This window comes from Rousettus aegyptiacus, unplaced genomic scaffold, assembly GCF_014176215.1.
Source record: "Rousettus aegyptiacus isolate mRouAeg1 unplaced genomic scaffold, mRouAeg1.p scaffold_m13_p_13, whole genome shotgun sequence".
In the NCBI taxonomy this organism is placed as follows: Eukaryota; Metazoa; Chordata; class Mammalia; order Chiroptera; family Pteropodidae; genus Rousettus; species Rousettus aegyptiacus.
The window spans coordinates 28,161,981-28,183,701 of NW_023416288.1; the positions used below are offsets into that span (position 1 = coordinate 28,161,981).

At 35.4% G+C, this 21,721-nt stretch overlaps 1 protein-coding gene and 1 long non-coding RNA gene across 11 annotated transcripts in view; one reads left to right on the forward strand and one right to left on the reverse strand.

Moving 5' to 3' along the window:
- Positions 1–9,687, forward strand: part of AHR (aryl hydrocarbon receptor) — a 39,641-nt gene extending 29,954 nt beyond the window's left edge. Inside the window, exons 7-11 of the mRNA XM_016139471.2 lie at positions 955–1,157; positions 1,308–1,417; positions 1,960–2,101; positions 3,555–4,782; positions 6,979–9,687. Of these exons, the coding sequence (XP_015994957.2) occupies positions 955–1,157; positions 1,308–1,417; positions 1,960–2,101; positions 3,555–4,782; positions 6,979–7,122 (1,827 nt within the window). The 3' untranslated portion in view covers positions 7,123–9,687. The remainder of the gene's footprint in view (positions 1–954; positions 1,158–1,307; positions 1,418–1,959; positions 2,102–3,554; positions 4,783–6,978) is intronic.
- LOC107507984 overlaps positions 1–21,721 on the reverse strand; it is a 165,893-nt gene that overhangs the window by 16,934 nt on the left and 127,238 nt on the right. The gene's annotated exons all lie outside the window — the stretch shown is intronic.

Sequence of the window (21,721 nt, forward strand, 5' to 3'; positions counted from 1 at the left end):
ATGAAAACTTTTGTCAAACCTCTAGCCCTGATTTTTACTTACAAGATAAAGGGCAGCATAGCTATCCCAAAGTGACCTCCCACCAGTAAAAAAGATAGCACACTGCACCAGCACAGGAGAAACTACGAGGCATGTTGTATGTTACTTTTGTGAATTATCGGAAATTTGAAAAAGATAACCACCTCTTAAACATTAGAAAGCAATGGTTTTTTTGTCTATTTCCGAAGATAATTTTGTCGAACCAGAGTTAGAATAGCTCTGAGAGTTTTCTTAGTACTGATGATCAGTTATTTATTTTCTGAGTTGGATTCTGAGTATAGTTGTTTTTTTCCTTCCTTATGCTGTTATATTGATATTAAAATCATCCCTTGGCCTGGTTATTACTGTTTTAAGCAACTAAATTGATAATGTTCATGCTTAAATTATCTTCATTTCTTTTGTCTTCTAAAATTACCCTTTATCTTTACTTAGAGCTCTGCATTTTTTTTTTTTGTAATTTCATGCTTCATTTTAGTGTTTTTATAAAATTGTATTTAATCTCAGTATAAAATGTTACCTTGAGCTATGGAATACAGCTAAGGTATGTTTGAAAATTAACATGTACTTGATGACTTTATCACCATTCAGTCAGGATATATAGAATGTGCAGTATGCAAGGAGCTGTGCTAGGTGTGAATAATGGGGCAATCGCAAGCTTAAAAATGATACATGAACTCTTCTTGTGACCATGAAGAAACCAGGTGGTTCACTTATCAGTTCCATTAGGACAGTCCTCATACTACCTTTTGGAATAGTTTTAATAGGCGTTCTATGGAGAAAGGAATGAAAGTAGTGGTTGTCAGCCTCAGGAACTTTTATGGAATGACCGAGTACCTTAAGTGTGGCCATGACTGAGCCTTTTAAAAAGGAACGATTTTAAACTGTTAATTTTAATGAACTTTTTCTTTCTTTAAGGCAATGAATTTCCAAGGGAGGTTAAAGTATCTTCATGGCCAGAACAAGAAAGGGAAAGATGGATCAATACTCCCCCCTCAGTTAGCTTTGTTTGCAATAGCTACTCCACTTCAGCCACCGTCCATACTTGAAATCCGAACCAAAAATTTCATCTTTAGAACAAAACACAAACTAGACTTTACACCTACTGGTTGTGATGCCAAGTAAGTAAAACTTTTTTAGTTTTATTTCATCAAATATGTATATTGCAGCAGTTAAGTCTCTTGTAGCATGTAAAACATATATATGGATTTATGTGACTTCATGTTAAATTTTATTCTTATTTTACCTTTTCTTTTTTTTTTTTTAAACAGAGGAAAACTTGTTTTAGGCTATACCGAAGAAGAGCTGTGTACAAAAGGATCAGGATATCAATTTGTTCATGCTGCCGATATGCTTTATTGTGCTGACTATCATTTGCGGAGTAAGTTGTACTTCCTTATGAATGTGTCCGAAAAACAGCATATACTCTAGAAGTTTATCCAGTTTCCTTAAACATGTTATGTAATAATATGAAACATATACTACTCATTATAGCATTACTAAACCCAGTTACACTTTGCTCATTATCTGTTCTATAGCTGGCACACAGGAAAATAGTAGTTTAATTATAAAAATGACCATTTTTTCCCATGTTTTGTTCAGGAATTTTTTAATGGCATCATTCCTTCCTAAATCTGTTAATATAGATTATACTTTGTATAGTAAAATATTAAGCTGTTGGAAGCATTTACTATTTAAAGTGAACCTCAAACTACTCTATAATTTGTGTTACTAGAATTGTTAATCTTCCCTTAAACCTTTAAAATATAACTCAGAAGAACTATTTCCATGCATTTTAATATAGTGTTTAAAAGTTGTGAAGATATTTATCATTTTGGGTGATAAATATGTCTGGAAACGTGTCTGGGGAGCTTTGTTTCAGAGATTAATATGTTGATTTTGGGTTTGATCATTTTGTTTTAGTGATTAAGACTGGAGAGAGTGGCATAGTAGTATTCAGGCTTCTCGCCAAAAGCAATCGGTGGACCTGGGTCCAGTCTAATGCTCGCTTAGTTTATAAAAATGGAAGACCAGATTATATCATTGCAACTCAGCGACCTCTAACGTAAGCATAAAGACTTAAAATGTTTTATTTTAATAACACTTTGGTTTATAAAATCATTCTTACATGAAAACTTAAAAATTCTAAGATAATTTACTCTGCAAATAAAAATCAAAAAGTTATTATGTATAGAAAGTGGCATAGGTTAAACATAGGGGAGATAGAATTGACAAACTTTATTGAACAACTAATATGTAGAGTTATGGAAAGAACAATCAAAGGAAATGCCAGGGTTTTATCCTGGCTACATGCAGGAAAGATGAAAAGTTAGTGCCATCTGTAAAATTCAGCAATGCTCAGTTTAGCATATGTTTTCTAGCAAGCAGTGATTTTTAAGTTTCTTATATATTCTAGAAGTATTTTGTCAAATATTTGCATTGTAAATTTATCTAGAGAATTGATTTTTATATATGGCTATTAAAGCCCTATAATATTAATGCCTCTAGCCATACTTCTAGTGCCAATAAATTTTATATATATATATATATATTAGGTTGTAGTAGAAAATTTTTGCACAAGAGAATTAAACATTCCAAGGCATCCACAATGAATGTATTAGGGTGCATTTTCAGATTAAAATGGATATGTATATCAAATTGGCCAGTAACATTTATTAAAAAGGCCATCTTTTCCCCACTGCACTACATTTTGATCAAATGGTGATGGTTCTGTTTCTGGATTCTTAATTTCCATTGGTCTGGTTATCTTTTTGCACTAACAGTACGTTGCCTTAATTGCTCTGTCTAGAATAAGTCTTGACCTAAGTATATGCTCATTTTTGTTATCTATCAAGATTGCTTTGACTTTTTTTAAACCCATTTATATTTTCATATACATTTTAGAAATCAATTGTCAATTTCTCCCCCCAGAAAAACTGTAATCCCAGCATCTCATATCTGTTCTCTCATATGGGGTTACACTGAAAATATGAACATGGCAAATGTACATGGGTACATGGTTATGTATTTACCTATGTCTTTATCTCAATAATATGTTGTTTTTCTTACATTAGTCTTGTGCACCTTTTATTAATTTCTAGATAATTGATGTTTTAAATGATGTTCATATATATATATTTAATTTTCATTTGTCAACTATGCCAATCTTTTCCTTTGTAGCTTCTGGGTTTTATGTTGACATGCCTCTCCCACTCAGATTCCTAAGTTCTTACAGTCTGTTTTTATATTTAGATCTCTATTCCACATGGAATTTACTTTTTCTACAGGATGTTAGGAGCATAACCTGAGTTTGGAATTAATAATGACTGTACTGTTTTGGGGCAACTTCTAAATGATTTAAAATTGTCCAAACAATTTTCTGGCACCAGTCATTAGAAAAATTTGTCAATATAGTTTGTGTTCCCTGCTGTCAGTGTATTTTGATCGCTGTTTAATATTTTAAAATGTTTGATACAACTCTTCCTGATATATGCAAACTTTCTTATATGTGATTTTAGAGATGAAGAAGGAGCAGAGCATTTACGAAAGCGAAACATAAAGTTCCCTTTTATGTTCACCACTGGGGAAGCTATATTGTATGAGATGACCAACCTTTTTCCTCCCGTGATGGAGCCCTTACCAGTGAGGACTAAAAGTGATGCTCGTGGAAAAGATTCTGCTACCAAATCAACTCTAAATAAGGATTCTTTCCATCCCGGTTCTGTCCTGAGTGCCCTGATGCAACAAGATGAGTCTATTTATCTCTGTCCTGCTTCAAATAATACACCTTTTGCAAGAAATTTTTTTAACAAATCTATGACTAAAGGCAGTAATTGGCAAGACGTTACTGCACCAATGGGAAATGATATCCTGAAACATGAGCAAATTGGCCAGTCTCAAGAAATGAACCCGACGCTCTCTGAAGATCATGTAGGGCTCCTCCCAGACAACAAAAATAATGACTTGTATGGCATCATGAAACACCTAGATATTAATTTTGAAGATATCAGCCACATGCAGCAGCATGAGGAATTTTTCAGAACTGACTTTTCCGGTTCGGATGATTTCAGAGACATTGACATAACAGACGAAATCCTGACGTTCGTTCACGATTCTTTAAATAAGTCTACCTTTGCGTGTTCAGGTTACCAACAGCCACAGATCACAGCTCTGAATTCAAGCTGTATGGTAGAGGAGCACCTACAGCTGGAACAGCAGCATCCAAAGCACGCGGCCGTGGAGCAGCAGCAACAGCTGTGCCAGAAAATGAAGCACATGCAAGTTCACAGCATGTTTGCAAACTGGAGCTCTAACCAATCCGTGCCTTTTGAGTATCCTCCACAAGACTTACAACAGTATGTCTTTCCAGACTTACCTGGAACCAATCAAGAGCTTCCCTACAAATCTGAGCTAGATGCTATGCCTTATACACAGAACTTTACTCCTTGTCATCAGTCTGTGTTACCACAGCATTCCAAGGGTTCACAGTTAGACTTTCCCCTAGGGAATTTTGAGCCATCCCTGTACCCTCCTACTACTTCTGATTTCGAAGACTGTGTCACACGTTTACAAGGGCCTGAAAACCAAAAGCATGGACTAAATCCACAGTCAACCCTGGTAACTCCACAGACATGTTATGCTGGGGCTGTGTCGATGTACCCGTGTCAGCCAGAACCGCAGCAAAGCCAGACGGCTCAGACTCAGTACAATCCAGCAGTGCCAGGCCCACAGACATTTTTAACAGAGGTAAGGGTTTTATTAAACCCTTTCAGTGATTATTCATACATTACAAAATACATGAGTTATACATTTTTTGTCAGTGATTTTTATCTATAGTATTCATATCAGAGAGCATTTCTAATCGTATCAGTGACTTTAACAAGCCAGTATTTTTCCAGTATGTTACTAATACAAGTATATTTACCTGAAGCATAAAGAATTCAAGGGCTAGAGCAACATGAATGTCCCTAAGTTACCAGGTGAAATTAGTTGTCTCTATAGCGATTTTGGTTTCCTTTCTAGATTCTTTAAAATTATGTAGCCTTTTAAAAATTCAAACCTTAAAAAGATGTTTGAATTTATTTCCTCAATTTCTTTTTATACATGATACGTGTATGTGTGTGTTGACATTGGGTTACAAGCAATGTAGGTGTGCTTTGCCTGTGCCCTGATCTTGGAATTTAGTCCTAGGCTCCTCACTAGTCTCTGGAGGGATTGCTAGAGAATAGTGAGAGCCTAGAAAATGTCAGTGAAGGTTTTATTCCTGACATCCTTTAATTATGTTAAAATTTAATATTCGGTTACAGTCTATTTCAGGACATTACCGTGAAACACAGGCAGAAACCTTAACTCTCATGCTCTTGAGTAAATTGTGAACAAGGCTTGAATTAGCACATGAGTTCTTATAGTGATCCTTTCTCGCCCCGCTAGTTTGTGTTACTTCTTTATGAATAATAAGAATTCTCCAGATTTAATATATCCACTCCTCCTCCCAGGTAGCCAGTCTACATGTGGCTAGTTCCACTTGAGATGTGGTGTAAGTCTAAAAATATACACTTATTTTGAAGATTTGACTTGAAAAAAGAACGTAAAATCTTTTTCATTGATTTTATGTTGAAATTTTGGCTTTAAAATTTTACTTTTTGAATGTAGCTAGTAGAAAAATTAAAATTACATATGTGGCTCACATTTCTATTGAACAGCATTGCTCAATATATTTAGAGAAATTTTTGCATATATAATGTTATGACAAATGAGAGTAATTAAGACCTAACATTTTCTGGGCAAATAGTATTTTCTTTCCATTTGAAGCCTCAAAAGAATTGCTATTCATTGGTGATCTAGATTATGTGGATTTCACTACTGTTTTAGAGGATTTTTGAAGTAATGAACATTTTGATTACTGAAGCCTGATGACATATAGGCTTTAGAAACAGATTTTATTTGAAGCAGTTAAGGGTATAATTGCAATCTGAAAGTTTCACGCTAAACGATATACTTAATGTATCAAAGCTCTATAAAACTCTGCAGAACTATCTTATCTGTCCGTCCTCTTTTTTTCTTTTCTAGTAGCAGTTATATTTTCTTTTCTAGTAGGAGTTATAGAAACCAGACTAATTTTATCGTATGGTGGTAAGAAAGAGTATTTTAATAACTTGGTTCTGTAATTAAGACAGTAATTATAGTAGTACTTACTAATTAAAAGGAAGTTGTTGTAGAAATAAATAGGTTTAGGAATATTAAGAAACCTCTAGCAAATCAGAACTGGCCTCTTTTGGAAAAGTCTTAGCTCATCTGCAGTTCCAATGTAGTAATCTTGAGTGTAATAAATTCCCTGTTACCCAGAATTTGAGATGAAATCTGGTCAAACCTATTTATGATGGCTACTCTCTGATTCAATTCCTATCCAAACTGAAGGGAACTCATTGATTAAATACACGCCTGATATATGAGATGCTAGATCTGAAGTGAAACAGTTTAGGTCATTCATCTGTACTACCTAATGGAGAAATCAAAAGATTATAAAGGCAGCTAACATATGTATGTGCTCAGTATGTCTTCATTGAATGATTTAAAATTTAGCAGCAATAAAGTAATTTGAGGTTTAACTTCATACAGGGTGAAGATTTTAAAAATACAGTTTATAATCGAAAACAGACTGACAAATATAGAGAACAGTCGGGTGGCGGCCAGAGGGGGGAGAGGTGTGGAGACTGGGAGAAAGCGACGAAGGTTTAAAGTACAAATTAGTACAAGCTGAGGATCACAGGCATGGGGAGCACGGCATAGGAAATGCAGACAGCAGTAAGCTAATGCCTATGTGTGCAGAGGGAAGGTAAGCTAAATGTCTAACCGACAGGAAAATAAGGAGATAGTTTGTTATTTAGTGGCTTAAGATGCTTCAAAGATCCATTCTAATAAGTTGAATTGCTATTTTTGCAGTTTCAGAATGGAGTTTTAAATGAAGACTATCCAGCTGAATTAAATACTATAAGTAACACTCAGACCGCCACTCATCTTCAGTCCCTTCATCATCCATTAGAAGCCAGACCGTTCCCTGATTTGACCTCCAGTGGATTCCTATAGTTCCAGCCCAGTTTTTACCTTGGTTTTTGGTTTAAATTAGTTTGCTAAAGATTACAGTTAACAGAACTGTCACTGTTGGATCTCGGCAAGTTCACGTGAAGCATTGCTATATATTGTTCACACTATTAATATCAACTCACATTGTTTAAAGACAAAAACAATATCAAAATTATATATACTACAGTCATTAAAATGGAAAGTGTGCTGCCACAGACTGGTGAGATATACAAAACTTTCAGGAGGACGTTATAACTCTCAAGAAAATAACATTTTCTCTGTTGGAATTATTTCTGTCAAAAAGTAAATGCTTTGAGGTTTCAACTTCTGAATTCTTAATCCTCCAAATACAAAGTTACAATACAAAACTATTTTTAGCTTCTTCATTTATTTCAAATAGTAAAAAAAGTGGTTTGGTGCTTTTATAAAAGGTAATCAATGCTTTCCTCTATTATAAGTGCCTCACGATTTTTCTACCTATAACACTGTGTAGGATGTATATTTTATATAAATGTACTTTTCTTTTTAAAATTAGTAACATTCTGCCTACGAATATTTGCATTTCTTAAATTTAGTCATTTTTATTAATCCAGGTATGTTTTAACTGTACTACTCACCCACTTTCTTCAGGTAAAGGACAAATACTTATTGAAAAGATTATATAAATTAGTTCCTTCTAGACTTTAAATGTTGCTCTGTGCCTTAATGTTGAAAATTTTTGAAAGTAAATTCTAAATTATTACATAAATATTAAGACAGTGGCACTAAAACTATAACTTAAGAGATACCACCATTTACTAAAATTTATGGTAGCTGAATGTTGCAATATGAAAAACTTGTTAAAGGCAACCATGTTTATTAACTTGCAATGAAGAGAAGGAGCTTTGTTTCTGGGTTGTTAACTTAAGCAAAGCATCCATTTTAATGTGTATAAATTATTTACAAATTGTTTTAGATCTGTAATCTTCTAAGAGAGTTTCTTGACCTCATAAGTAAATTTCACTTCTTAGTACAGTGGAAACTTTTTCTCATATTTGAGGAGCGTTAAGATTGAATATAATAATGTTTGGTGTGAAATATTGTTATGAGTGAAATGAATGGTGCATTGTGTGCGTTATAGTGAACAAAATCATTTGTAAAAAGGTTTGTCTTTCATTTAAATAGTCCATATTATGTATGCACATAAATAATTTGAGTTTTACATGTCTTACCAGTCTTTTTAAGAACTCAAATAATGCAACTGCTTGTAAATTGATATTGAGGAAAAGGCAACCATGCAGTTCTATCATCAAACGATAGGTTGTTTCTATATAGAATGAGCTTTATTAAGGCCAGTTACCTTACACTGTGTCCTCAGGTGATTTAGAAGTGCCACCATTGGCCATTCTTTTTATTCATCTATGACATCTGAAGGGCACAAGACACGTTTTGCATGTATTATATAAAACATCATGAAATCCCAAAATGGGATGTAATATTTTTCTTTTTCTAATGTACATAAAAGGGGCTTCAGACAATACGCATGTCAGGTCTATACATTTTCCGTCAAAACTGAATCTGTAGAATCTAAGTGTTGAAAATAACAAATTTGACACATTTGTTTCAAGCATGAGGTTTCACTAGATTTAGATCAGTGGTCTAGATTAATTATGTTTTTTACGTTTAAACCTTTCATTAAAAGTCTTTATATAAACCATTTGTTAGTCTTGCCCACATGTTATTGGATGAACTGTTTAGTGAAAAGTAGGCTTTTAAATTGTGACTATGATGACAATCAATTATACACTTATAAAATTAAAAAATTTTAAAGCAATATTGTATATTTTTATCTATATAAAATAACTACTTTATCTAAAAATAATAAAATCACATTAAACCAAATACACCTTCGTCTGTATTGCTAAGTGCCGAACAAAGAAAGATTTGTGTACTGCTGTGTTAAGGGAATTATTTTTAGTGGTGTGATTCTCAGGATCTGGATGTGTCTAATTTGAACTTTTACTATACTAGGTTGTTCGTATAGTACCTGAGGATTTACCAGTGTTCTGATGTATTATGAAACTTTTAATGGTTATTATGCACAAACCTAGTATTTTTCAGTATTACTAAATTTTAGGTAAACATGTTCATGGCTTTTCGCTTTCCTTCAGAATGTTACTGCTTTACATATGCTATGCATACATTTTTGTTTAAAATATGATTTATATTCTTACTATTATCAAACAAAATTGTATATAATAATATATAAGGGAATAAAATCATCACCAAGTATGAATATGTTTTAATGTAAATTCTTTCTGGTTCATGTAAAGGAAATTAGCACTTATGGTATAATAGTATAACTATGTTAGATAAAGACAATTTATAATATTTAAGGATATGTTAAGTCGATTAATTTCTTATAAAGTTCTGTCCTCGTATATTTTAATATTCTGCCCAAATATTAAAAAAACATTCCACTGAGTTCATAGATTTAAAATGCTTCTGAAATGGACTATTCTTTGTTGTAAATTTGTAACTGTGAAACGTTCACCAAGAATTCAGCAATTAAAATTGTTCTAAGAAAAATTCCTGAGAAAAACAGTTTTTTATTCTAACAATGATTATTTTAATGTTTTATGCTTAGCCTTTACAATCATTCAGTAGTTTTCTCAATATAAATATAGAAAGTTAGGATCATACTTAATTCTGACCATTTTAGAAAAACTAATACTGAGTCTCTAGTCAAGTAAAAATCCAGATAATTGTACTTCTGATCTCTGCTTTCACTTAGTCAGTGGTTCCAGTTGGTAAGAATGACTTTAGCTTGTCCCCTTTTCAGCAAGTCTGCCCAACACTGACCCAGGGATGTTAATGTTAGCTACTCCCAAGACTAAGTAACAGTGCTCTAATTTTTCTCCCGGTACATGCATATGACCTTGCTTCAATTTTACTAATAAAATTAAGACCATCAAAACCTATAACACATCCTAGGTTTGTCTGTACCTTCACTTCAACACCACCACTGTGCTTGATTTTTTAGGCTCACCTCCAATATGTGAAGAGGCCAGGTTCCCCTTACTCCAAGACCACTACCCTTCCTTCTTAATTCCCATGCACTTAGCATCTACATTTCCCTTGTCTAGGGTCTTTTTCTCTCTTACTCTAGGCCCTCGTGTGCAGGTCTCCCTTTATCCTGGAAAAAAAATTTGCTCAATCCTGCATTTTTTTTCCTTCTTTACCACTCTTTCAAACAATTTTTGATCTTCTGAAATCAGGGTTTGTTTCCACCCTTCTATATACTATTTTGTTGACCTTTACTTAACTCCATTCTTACGATAGGCTGATTTTTTATATCCCTACAACCAAATTGATTGCACATTCAATGAACGTTTTCCCCCCTCTTAGCTTCCGTGTCATTAGCTGTCCTGCAGCCTTCCACTTCCCTTCATTGGCTCTTCCCACCTCCTCCCACCTGGCAACAGGCTAAGTTTTGACCCGTTGTGGCTCTTTACCTACATTCTGTTCAACTGGAAGCTCACCCCTTCTGCAACTACTACTTTCGTGATGAATCCCCTCAAAATCTTTGATCTCACCTCTTCGATAAGGTGAGATAAAAAAGACTCTGATGTTTATGGAGCATCCTTTCCCTTTGAAAGCAGTATAGCAAACCTAAGCACACATAGTCTCTAGAGTCAGACTGCTGGCTTCAACACAGAATATGAATCATTTGGAAGGTTTCTTACTCTCTCTGAGCCTGAGTTTCCTTTGCTACAAAATGATAATGGTACTACCTGCCTCACCGAATCATTGGAGTCAATAAATTATATAAAAACACTTAATTCCTAATAGCCAAAATGAACAATTTGAGGAACAAAATAAATGAGCCACAAAATAAATAATGATAGCATTGTATTACAACTCAGTAGAAAAGTAAATATCCATGAATCCATTTTGATATAAATAAATGAGAGGGGATAAATTTTTCTTATGGAAGAATCCCTATATTTGTAGATATCCGCCCCGCCCCCCAAAGACAGAGCTTAGTCCCTTTGCATGTGGGCTAGACTCAGCAACTTGCTTCCAAAAAACACAGAAAAGGAAAAAAATAGATTCACACTGTAAGATTCTGGCAAGTACTTCTTTAGTCAAGTGATCAAAGCTAAGTAACATCACTGATAATCACAATGGCATGTCCTCCTCCCTTATAGAAAGCTATGACAAGTACATTTCAGCTCTGTAGTAGTCTCTAAAGCACATAACCCTGGGCTAATCCCCCCAAAGTGTCAGACAAACCCCAAATTGAGAGACCTTCCACAAAATTCCTGAGAGCATTCTTTAAAATGTTAAGGTAGTGAAAAAATAAATAAATAAATAAAGAGACCGAGACATTGTCACATATAGAAGTCTAAGGAAGCATGGGGTCTAAATACAATACGGAATTTTGGATTGCATCTTGTAAAGGGCATTAGTGGACAATCTGTAGAAATCTGTATAAAGCTTATTTAATGGTATGTACCAGAGTTGATTTTCTGGTTTTGCAAATGTACTGCAGTTGTATAAGACATTAATGTTACAGGAACCTAGATGAAGGGAATAAAAGGAATCTGTATCTTCACATCTTCTATATAAATCTAAAATTATTTGAAAATACTTTGAAAATCATTTTTATATACTTTTCCCATGGATTGGAAGGATTAATATCATTAAAATGTCCCTATTCCCTGAAGTATTATACAGATTCAATGCAATCCCTATTAAAATGCCAATAGATGCAAGAAATGAAATTGGACCACCTTTTTACACCATAAACAAAAAATAAAATGTTTTAAAGACTTAAATGTTAGAACCGAGACCATAAATCTCCTAAAAGAAAACATAGGCAATAAACACTTTGACTTTCCTCTTAGCATTATCTTTTTGGATATATCTCCTTGAGCAAAGGAAACAAAAGAAAAGATAAACAAAAAAGACAACATCAAACCAAAGAGTTTTTTGCACAGCAAAGGAAACCATCAAAAAGACAACCTACTGAATGGGAGAGGATATATTAGCAAATGATACATCAGATAAGAGGTTAATATCTAAAATATATAAAGAATGCGTACAACATAACAACAACAACAAATTATAAAATGGGCAGAGGACTTGAATAGACACTTCTCCCAAGAAGACATATCAACAGCCAACAGACATGTGAAAATGCCCAGTGTCACTAATCATCTGGGAAATACAAATTTAAACCATAATGATATCACCTCACACCTGTTAGAATGGTTATCATCAATAAATCAGCAAATAAGAGCTGGTGAGAATGTGGAGAAAAGGAAACCCTTGTACACTATGGGTGGGATCATAAATTAACGTGGCCGGTATGGAAAACAGTATGGAGATTCCTTGGAAAATTAATAGAGCTACTTTATGACCCAGGAATTCCATTTTGGGGTATTTGTCCCCAAAAAACACTAATTTGAGAAGATATGTGTTATGTCTATATAATGGAATAACACACAGCAATAAAAATCTTACCATTTGCAGCAACATGAATGGAACAAGAGGGTATTATGCTAAGTGAAATTAGAGAAAACATTTACATGTGGACTTAAAAAAATGAATAAAACAAAAACAGACCCATAGCTATACAGAACAAGATGATAGTTGCCAAAGGAGAGGAGGTGAAGGGATAGGAATAAAAAATAAAAATTTTTATGTTAAAAATTAGTTTGTTGATGACTATGTAGCAGGTACTCAATAGATGTCTGCCATTACTATTTCCCTGTGGTATCTAAACAAACTCTTCAGTTGGTGGTAATCTATACATTGACGCCACTCCTCATGTTGTTTACTGTTGATTTGATAAGTATCTTGCTTTTTAGCCTCCAGTTCAAGGTTTCTTTCCACTTTGATGTCCTGACATCACCCTTTTCAATGACTCTTTTAGCCTGGTTTCCATAGCTCCTATACATCAATTATAATAACCTGTTTTCCATGCCAGCTAAGTACAGCCACACCTCAGTCTTTGAGCATTTGAAACTGCCTTAGTCTTGTCAACTCGAAATCTCTTCCAGTCACAGCCTCTTCTTTCTATTGTCTCAGTTTTCCTTTGTCCAAGTTGCTCTTCACCCTCATTGGGATCTTCAGATCGAGTACACATTGTTCTTTTTCAGTCTATTAGCCTAGACCTTACTATCAGGATTTCAGCATTTTTCTGCTTATATTCTGGACTTACCCACTTCCTCACACACACTCCAATCCATAGCCCCAGCACAAACACTTTCTTTTTCTGATAAGCAATCTTACTAGAAAAAGTGAGAAAACTGAAATAATTGGCCTCACTACAAACTTTTACCATGTTTATGGCAGACACGCTTACACCATCATCATCTTCCCTTCCAAACAAGAGAACCCTAATTTTCATCTGGTCACACTGAGGATTAAAAGACTACATTTTCCAGCCTCCTTTGTGGATAGGTGTAGCTAATACATATTTTGGCCAAATATATGAAAGTAAAACTTTTGTGTGATACTTCCAGATGGCTGCTTAGAGAGACAATGTGGCTGGAAGGAGCTTTTGTTTGGCCTTTCTGAATTTCTTTTCTAACCAGGGCATGTGGATGTGATGTATAGAGCCCGAGCAGTTATCCTGAGACATGAAGACAGAAGCCATAAACTAGGATGATGAAGCTAAAATAAAATGACCCAAGGTTCCTCATTACTTGGAGCCACTGAACAAACCTTTATCTGCCTACCCCTGGACTTCTTTCATATAAGAGATAAATAGACTTCCACATCAATTAACCCATCTTTTTCATCTTTACCCCCTATTCCAGAATATTCTCTCTCTGGAATGACAGAGTATTCTCATTCTGGAATGACATTACCTCCAATTTGACTGAAAATAGTCTAACATAATCTTCAGTTTTTTATCATTTGACTTTTACATTTCTATCAATATCCTCTCAAATTTTCCTTACCCATGTCTTTTTCTTGGATATCCAGTCATTGAATGCATTGGATTTCCCAGCACAGAAGCATAATCAATTATCTTCTAAGGAAAATAAATTTCCATTTTGTTCTTTTTAAAAATTGCTTTACACTTGAACAGAGCAGCTAGCCAAGATTTGCTTTTTCTGCTTCCTTACCAATTCTTAAATCCTTATGGTTTCACTTTAACTATTACCAATTTTAGGTGGACAAACATTCTATTAAGTCAAAAATCTTCCTTCCTTGACACTTCTTTACCTTGGTTTCTAACATTGCACTCTTAATTACTTTCCTGATTTCCAATTATTCTTGGTCCCTCTCTCCCTCCTTCTATGGCTCTGTAGACTTTTTTTTAAGGTTCTGTGTCCTTTTTTTCTTCCTCTATGATCTCACCTAATCATATCATTATGTATAACTAATATGTAGCCTAGATAGTTCTTGAGTTCCTGGCCCACATTCTGAATGGTATATTTTGTACAATACATAGTATATTTTGTACAATATATAGTATAGTACAGTTGTTAAAATATCCTACCAGCACCTTAAATTGTCTTTGAACAGAACTTAATGAATCATCTTCCCCCCTCCAAATGTAGCATTTCTCTTCTTTTTTAAAAATTATCTCCATTCCCATGCTTCTAGCAGCCCAAACCCAAATCTCCATTTCTGCTGTGCTCAGTTCTGTACTACAGGTCAATGTCAATGGCTCTTTCCATTATCCATTATTTTGTTCAATGGCTTCCATGAGATGCAAAACTAAGAGTTTAGACAGAAAAATATTTCTCTCTTCTGGCAAAGTGCTGTGTAGTTTAATTTACTTCTTTGTGCTACCAGGTAGCACAGAGTTCAGGTTTGTACACAGATGAAACAGCTTCCCTCTGCCTTTATTTCAACAAAGTTACTCGTGCTTCTGCCTTACTACTGTTCTTACTTCATTTGTTACTTTCCTCTTGACATCACTTTTAAGTTCTTATGTAAGTTTTACGGTAGGATATAAATTATGTTTATAAAGATGCAGTCAACAAATGTAGTGATAAAGAGCAAATTTTGAAGAGAAAAATGCTATCTCTGAGTGCTTTCAGATAAAGCATTGGCCAATAAAACTTAGGAGCATTACAGGAGATGGACTGGCTTAGTATGGAAGTAGCACCTTAAGATAAAGGAACAATGACTACGAGCAATGGTTTCAACCCCATCCAGTTTCCGGGGGCTATCACATTTTTTTTCCGTGATCATTCTCTTTTACACTAACTTAAAATTATTTGCAATGTCCATGAAATTATTTGCTTTTTGGCCCCTCACATATTCTCATTTGTCATTGTCTTACATCTTCTACTGTTTTTGACACTTCATTTTATCTGTTTTCTTTGCTGGACCAGAGTAAAACCAAAGGGGCCCAGAGTTGAAAGACTTGAGAGAATTGATGTGTAGATATATTCCCCCCTTAATACTCCTACATATAAGTGGGTGAGACAGTGGAGAGGTCGAAAGTCTTTTCTTTTGCAGGTGGGGTCATACTGAAACTTGAGTCATTACTACCAGTTCTCACAGGCTGGTGAGAAAACTCGGGTGACACACTAGAGATGAGGAAATTGAGGCCAAAGAAGGGAAGTGGTCTGTTTAGGTCACACAGACATCAATGAGGACAGAAGTTAGGTTTTGCACCTATGAATTAAGAGCACTTTCAAATAGTTTTCTAACAGCCACCATGGAAGTGGTTTGCTGTTGCTTACTCCAGGTTAACTCGTTGATCACTACACACCCATGAGGTAAATATATTTACCCCAATTTTACACATGATGAAATTATATTTGTAAAAGCAATCAAATGATGAATATTGGCCCTCCAAATATATGCATACTCTAATCCCCAGATACGATGGCAAGAGGGTCTTTGTAGATCTTACTAAGGTGAGGACCTTGAGGTGGGAAGGTTATTCTTACATCAGCAGACCCAATGTAATCAAGAGTCCTTATAAGAGGAAGGTGAGGATTAAAATCAGAGAAGTGGATCAGGATTACAAAAGCAGAGGTCACTCTCTCTCTCTCACACACTCACACAGAGACTTTGAGAGACAAAGACAGAGAGATTGAATGATTTGCTTATGCTTTGAAAATGAAGAGCCACGAATGCAGGCAGCCTCTAGAAGCTGGAAAATACAAAGAATTAATTCTTCCCTAGTGTCTTCAGGAGGAACACAACCCTGCTGACATCTTGATTTTAGGACTTCTGCCCTCTAGTACTATGAGATGATAAATTTGTTTCAAGCCACGAAGTTTGTGGTAACTTGTTATAGCAGCAATAGGAAACTAATACAGTGGTTACAGATTTTAAGACCACGAGGAAGGGATCGGGGAAGAAAACATTTACTCTTCCATTACAATCATTTCTAAAAAATAGAAAAACTGCTCTCTGTACCTCTCCCTAGCCATTCTGTAAGGGAAGATCAGGAAGGTCTGGCAGTGTTCCCCATTCCTCCTCTTTACCCTCACCTACATCAGGGCATATATATATGCATATATATACACATATATACACATATATACATATATATACACACATATACATATATATATCCTCCACTTTATGACAGCGGTGCCTGCTGGGCTCCAGCCTTGCCTTGGCATAGCAAAGAAACGTGGAAGAACATAGCCAACTCACACTTTCATTACAGCTTTGCCTTTTCCAGATGTTCAGCTTATGTCAGAAGCCAAGAAATTCACTGCTTACAATCCCAGATGTGCTTCTTAAGAAGGGTCTTGATAAATGTGTCTGGTCTTTGCAAATAACCCTAATTTCTTTTAAGGAAAAAAACTGATTCCTAGAAGAAAAATGACTTTACTAAAGTAAGTTAGACATTACAGAAGCAGTGTCAGTAATACATCTTTACATGTTTGTTTTGCATTTAAGATTAACTATTATAAGATTAAATTAACTAAAAGTTAAAGCTATTTCAAGGATGCTTTTTGCAGCTATGCATCTAAAAGCTTGTGTATGAAAGAAAATAAGTTTTTACCTGTACTATGATGTTATCACCTAGTAGGGTCTAAGAAAAGACCATTAAAAGAGAGTAAGTGACCCGAAACTGTCAGTAAAGCTTTTCTTTTCTGAACATAGTGAGGCATACATTTGTTTAATGCTTTATTTGCACAGTAATTCACATCCACTTATGAAATTGATTCTGACTACTACACTCTAAGTTGAGTTGTTATGGAAAAGGAAGAATCCAGGAAGATTATTCTGCACCACATAGCTAGTAATTGGTGGCATCAAAAATTGCACTCATGTCGTCTGACTTCCAAGTTCAAACTTTAATATTTCGAGATGGTCTTCAGTAGACTACAAGGGTTGCATCATTAGTTTAACTACGTGCATTGAGCAGTTACAATTTCCCTTGAAGTTCAGATGTTAAACTGTCAGTTAACCAGCTAGTGAGGCAGGATCACTTCTGTGCAATATACTGAGGAATTATTATTCCTACAGTAGAGGAAATTGAGACTAGAATGCAAGATAATGCTTGTTCTGACTAAAGTGACTCCCATTTGTTTAGTAAATTAATGTCACCAGATTTAATAATAATTTGACCAATCTTTTGGGTTTCTCTGCTCAATTCAAGCGAGATATGAAATTAATGTCTCCCACTGAACATTCATAATCAGCTAGGATATTCCAGATGGCTCTTTGCTCTTGACAGAATTTCATCTTTCCTGAAAAGTAATGTTATTTCTGCACAAAGACCATTTACAAATTTATTCTTACATTTGTGTATGTAGCAAAGAAAAGCTCTTAATTGCAAATTAGACATTTAAAAAGTTATGAAAATATTTCAATTTAAAACAAAAATATGAGAACACTTAAATAGACTCTCATATTGTCCTTGGTTTCACAACTACAACAGGGCCTTTTCATTTAAAATTAAATTACCAAGCAAGTTTTATACTGTAGAAAAGAACTTTGGCTTTTGATTATCTTTCATGTTCTAGACATCAATACATACATTTTCATTAAACTTTTGGAGTAGTGAGGAAGCTATACTTCCACTTTATACTTGTTTGAAGTAGATTCTGGTTGTGGGTGGACAAGAACTTTGAGTTAATGTCTACTGTTACGTTTCCTAGAACATTCTTTACAGTAACATTTTTAAAGTGATTTCAATCTTAATACCACATTGAGTCAGTGTCTTCAGAAACCACAAAATGGTTTTCAATGTGTGTTTTATAGAATGTTAGGCATACATGATGTTAACATGTGGATCTGGTGATCAAATAAGTTTGGGAAACACTAGGGAAAAAGACTTCTTTACTACAGATCTTTAAGCTGTTACTATGTGTTGTTCTTTTTAAAGAGATGGAACTGGTATTCAATATTTTCCAAATTTCTTTGACCCTGGAACTGTTTTCAGAGCTCATCACATGATATTAGTGCTACACAGAAAACACTTTGAGAAAACCTTATCTATAGCAAAAGATATCAAGTTCTTCTCTTGGATTGTTCTTATGGCTCGGACTCCTTTTTTTATAGATATGATTTGGAATACCTATGATATACCCATGCCATTGAATTCATCTACCATTTCTCTGCCTAAGCACACAGGTTCCTCAATCTAGCTTTTCACTATATGGAAGAGTTTAATTTCCACACTTGTAGTACGCACTGTATGGTCTCTTTATATCACCTATAAATATATTCTAATTTTTTCTTTTGCTCAAGCTTGACCGACAAAAACTCTTTGTAGTTTAGCCATGTTTTTTGAGCATCTGCAGAGTGTTTCACTCAGTTTGTTTTGGTATTTTTGGTCTTAGGTTTGTTGAGGAAAGCAGTCTTATGAGCTATATTATGGCGTTTACTGTAAGGATTATATTTAAGTCCTTTAGAAAATATCCATATGCATTTTTAGTGTTAGAGCTTGTTTTGGACTCATGAAACTGTAATTGACCCTTTTTATTTTGAACACCAAGAGGCTTAAAATCAAATCAGGGCACAACTAAAACAACGATTTATGCCCTCACAGCCTGCACATTCGTGTTACATTCTCACCTTTCCCTTACTTGCATTAAACTTCTACTCTAATTTATATATTCTCTTCAGTTATTTTACATTTGTTTTTTCTGTTCATGCTATACGATTTTATTTTATATGTTCTTGTTTTAATATTTGTGTTTTTTTTTGAAATAGTTTGAAAAAAGACAAAACAAAGAATGTAAAAAAAGGAAGAAAAATAATTCTGGTTCCAACCCTGATTACTAGAAGCTGTTGTGGACCTAAGAAGAAAGATTCATTTTATGTCAACCCCAAGAAGGAATTCATCTGCTGTTATGGACTCCCATGGTCAACCAAGGGCCCAAATTTTATCAATAATAAGAGCCTAGCGGCCATTTGCTGACAGGGCCTTTTCAAGTACTCTCTATACCGGAAAGAGCAGTAGACTGGACTCATCTCCCCACACTGTGTCCCACTTGTTTCCTCTAAGTCTACTACTTTGGGGAAACCCTGGTGTTATCTATCAACTGCTGGAGGCCTTCCCTGTCCAATCAGAACTGCATAATTTGGATACCTCATTTACATAAAATGGACCTACCTGTGAACCTGGGTGGGAACTTTTATTATAAAAAGTGACTTCCCCTTTGTCTCAGGGGAATACAACTTAGGTTTCTAGCCGAATCTATGTCTCTCAGGCTGCAGCTCCTTTTGCTCAAATGAATGCTTATATTTCTTTATTAGACTGTTACACACAGAGCAATCACCTCTGAAAGAAACCCAGAAACTAGCGACTGATTCCTCCGCATCAGGCGAATGAGAAAATACCCACGTCAAAATTGGTTGGAAAGGTGGAGGCACTCTCAACATAAACCCCACCCCTGGCATAGCACCATATGAGTGGGAGGCAACTCCAAAATTCCTGCCTGTCCCTGAGGAGCAAAGGGTTTAGACCCAATATTTAGAAGTCCAAATTTTAAGACTCCAAACTGAGGGTCAGGCCCCTAGAACATTTAGTTCTTAAAGCTAATTTAGCTTGTATCCACAAGAACATAGCAAACGAAGGAGCAGTTGTTAACTGATGAGCATGCACTTGCCATAGGACTATTTACCCCAGAGTTTAGTGCAGAAGAAGTAGGCAAAATTGCCAGTCTCCCAGTCTATCCCTGAAAAAAGTCCATCTGCATACTTTGAAAGCTGCTGCCTGAGGGTCGGCTTTCTAATTTAGCACAAAAAAAAAAAAAAAAAAAAAAAAAAGGCTGCTGGCTGCAATTCTCCCTGGAGACCAGGGGCACTGACAGACACCTCTCCCACTGACCCCTTGCAGCCTGCTCCAATTCACCAGTCTCTCCCCTTGAAAGAGCTTGTTCACAAGTCTGTGGCCCAGCTGTTGCAGCTACCTGTCAAGGGGTGAGTCCGTGGTATGCTTCGCTTTGGTAGCCAATAGGGTCATTGTTTAGGAGCCCAACAAGAATGTAACAAGCACCCCGCTGTGGCCATATACCTGTGGCCTGATACTGAGGAAACAGGAAAACCAACACCACCCATCTCCCAGCTTCTCCCTGAAAGGGCCTTAACTGCATAAATTCCTAGCTGCTTGCTGCCTGAGGGTCCAGCTTCCTTTCGTCCTGCAGGGAGGCACTGGATGTGAGCCTTCCCTTTGGGACACTGACTTGTCACGCCACACCCTCAACAACTGGGAGTCACTAGCAAAGAAGCAGTTGGGACACTCTCAAAGGCTTGAGAGAAAACCAGGATCTCAGGCCAGGCTGATTGATGAGGTTCATCTCCTACATGACTGGAAACTGACAGAGAGAGTCAAAGGATTAAAAAGAATAGGAATATGTTCCAAACAAATCTCCAGAAACAGATCTCAAACAGACACAATATACCTGACACAGAGTTCGAAATAATGGTCATAAGAATGCTCACCAAGTCAAGAGAGCAATGTATGAAGAAAGTGAAAATTTCAATTAAGAGCTAGGATCCGTCTACACTGTTGGTGAGAATGTAAACTGATACAGTCACTTTGGAAAATAGCATGGAGGTTTATCATGACATTAAAAATAAAACTACCATAAACTACCATACGATCCAGCAACCCCACTTCTGGGTATATATCCAAAAGATATGAAACTAATATCTTGATAAGATATCTGTATTCTCTTGTTCACTGCAGCATTGATCATAATAGTGGAAGAAAGGAAACCAGTGTTCCTTGATGGATGAACAGATCAAGAAAATGTGGTATGTGTATATATACACACATACATGTACACAAACATACACGTGCAATTATTATTCAGTCTTAAAGAAGGAAATCCTATCATTTGCAACAATGTGGATGAACTTGGAGGGCATTATGCTAAGTGACATGAGCCAGGCGGAGAATGACAGATACAGTATAGTATCATTCATATGTTGCATCTAAAAAAGAAAAGTCAAGCTCATAGAAACAAGAGCTTAGCAAAGTGGTTGCAGTGGCTGGGGGATGGGAGACATAAGGGATGGTAAAAGGATACACATTGTCAGCTATAAAATGAATAGGGTCTGCGGACCTAACGGATAACATGCTGTCCATCGGTGATAACACTGTCTCATACTATTGAAATGTGCTAAGAGAGAACTTAAATGCTCTCACCAAAAAATAAAATGGGGAAGG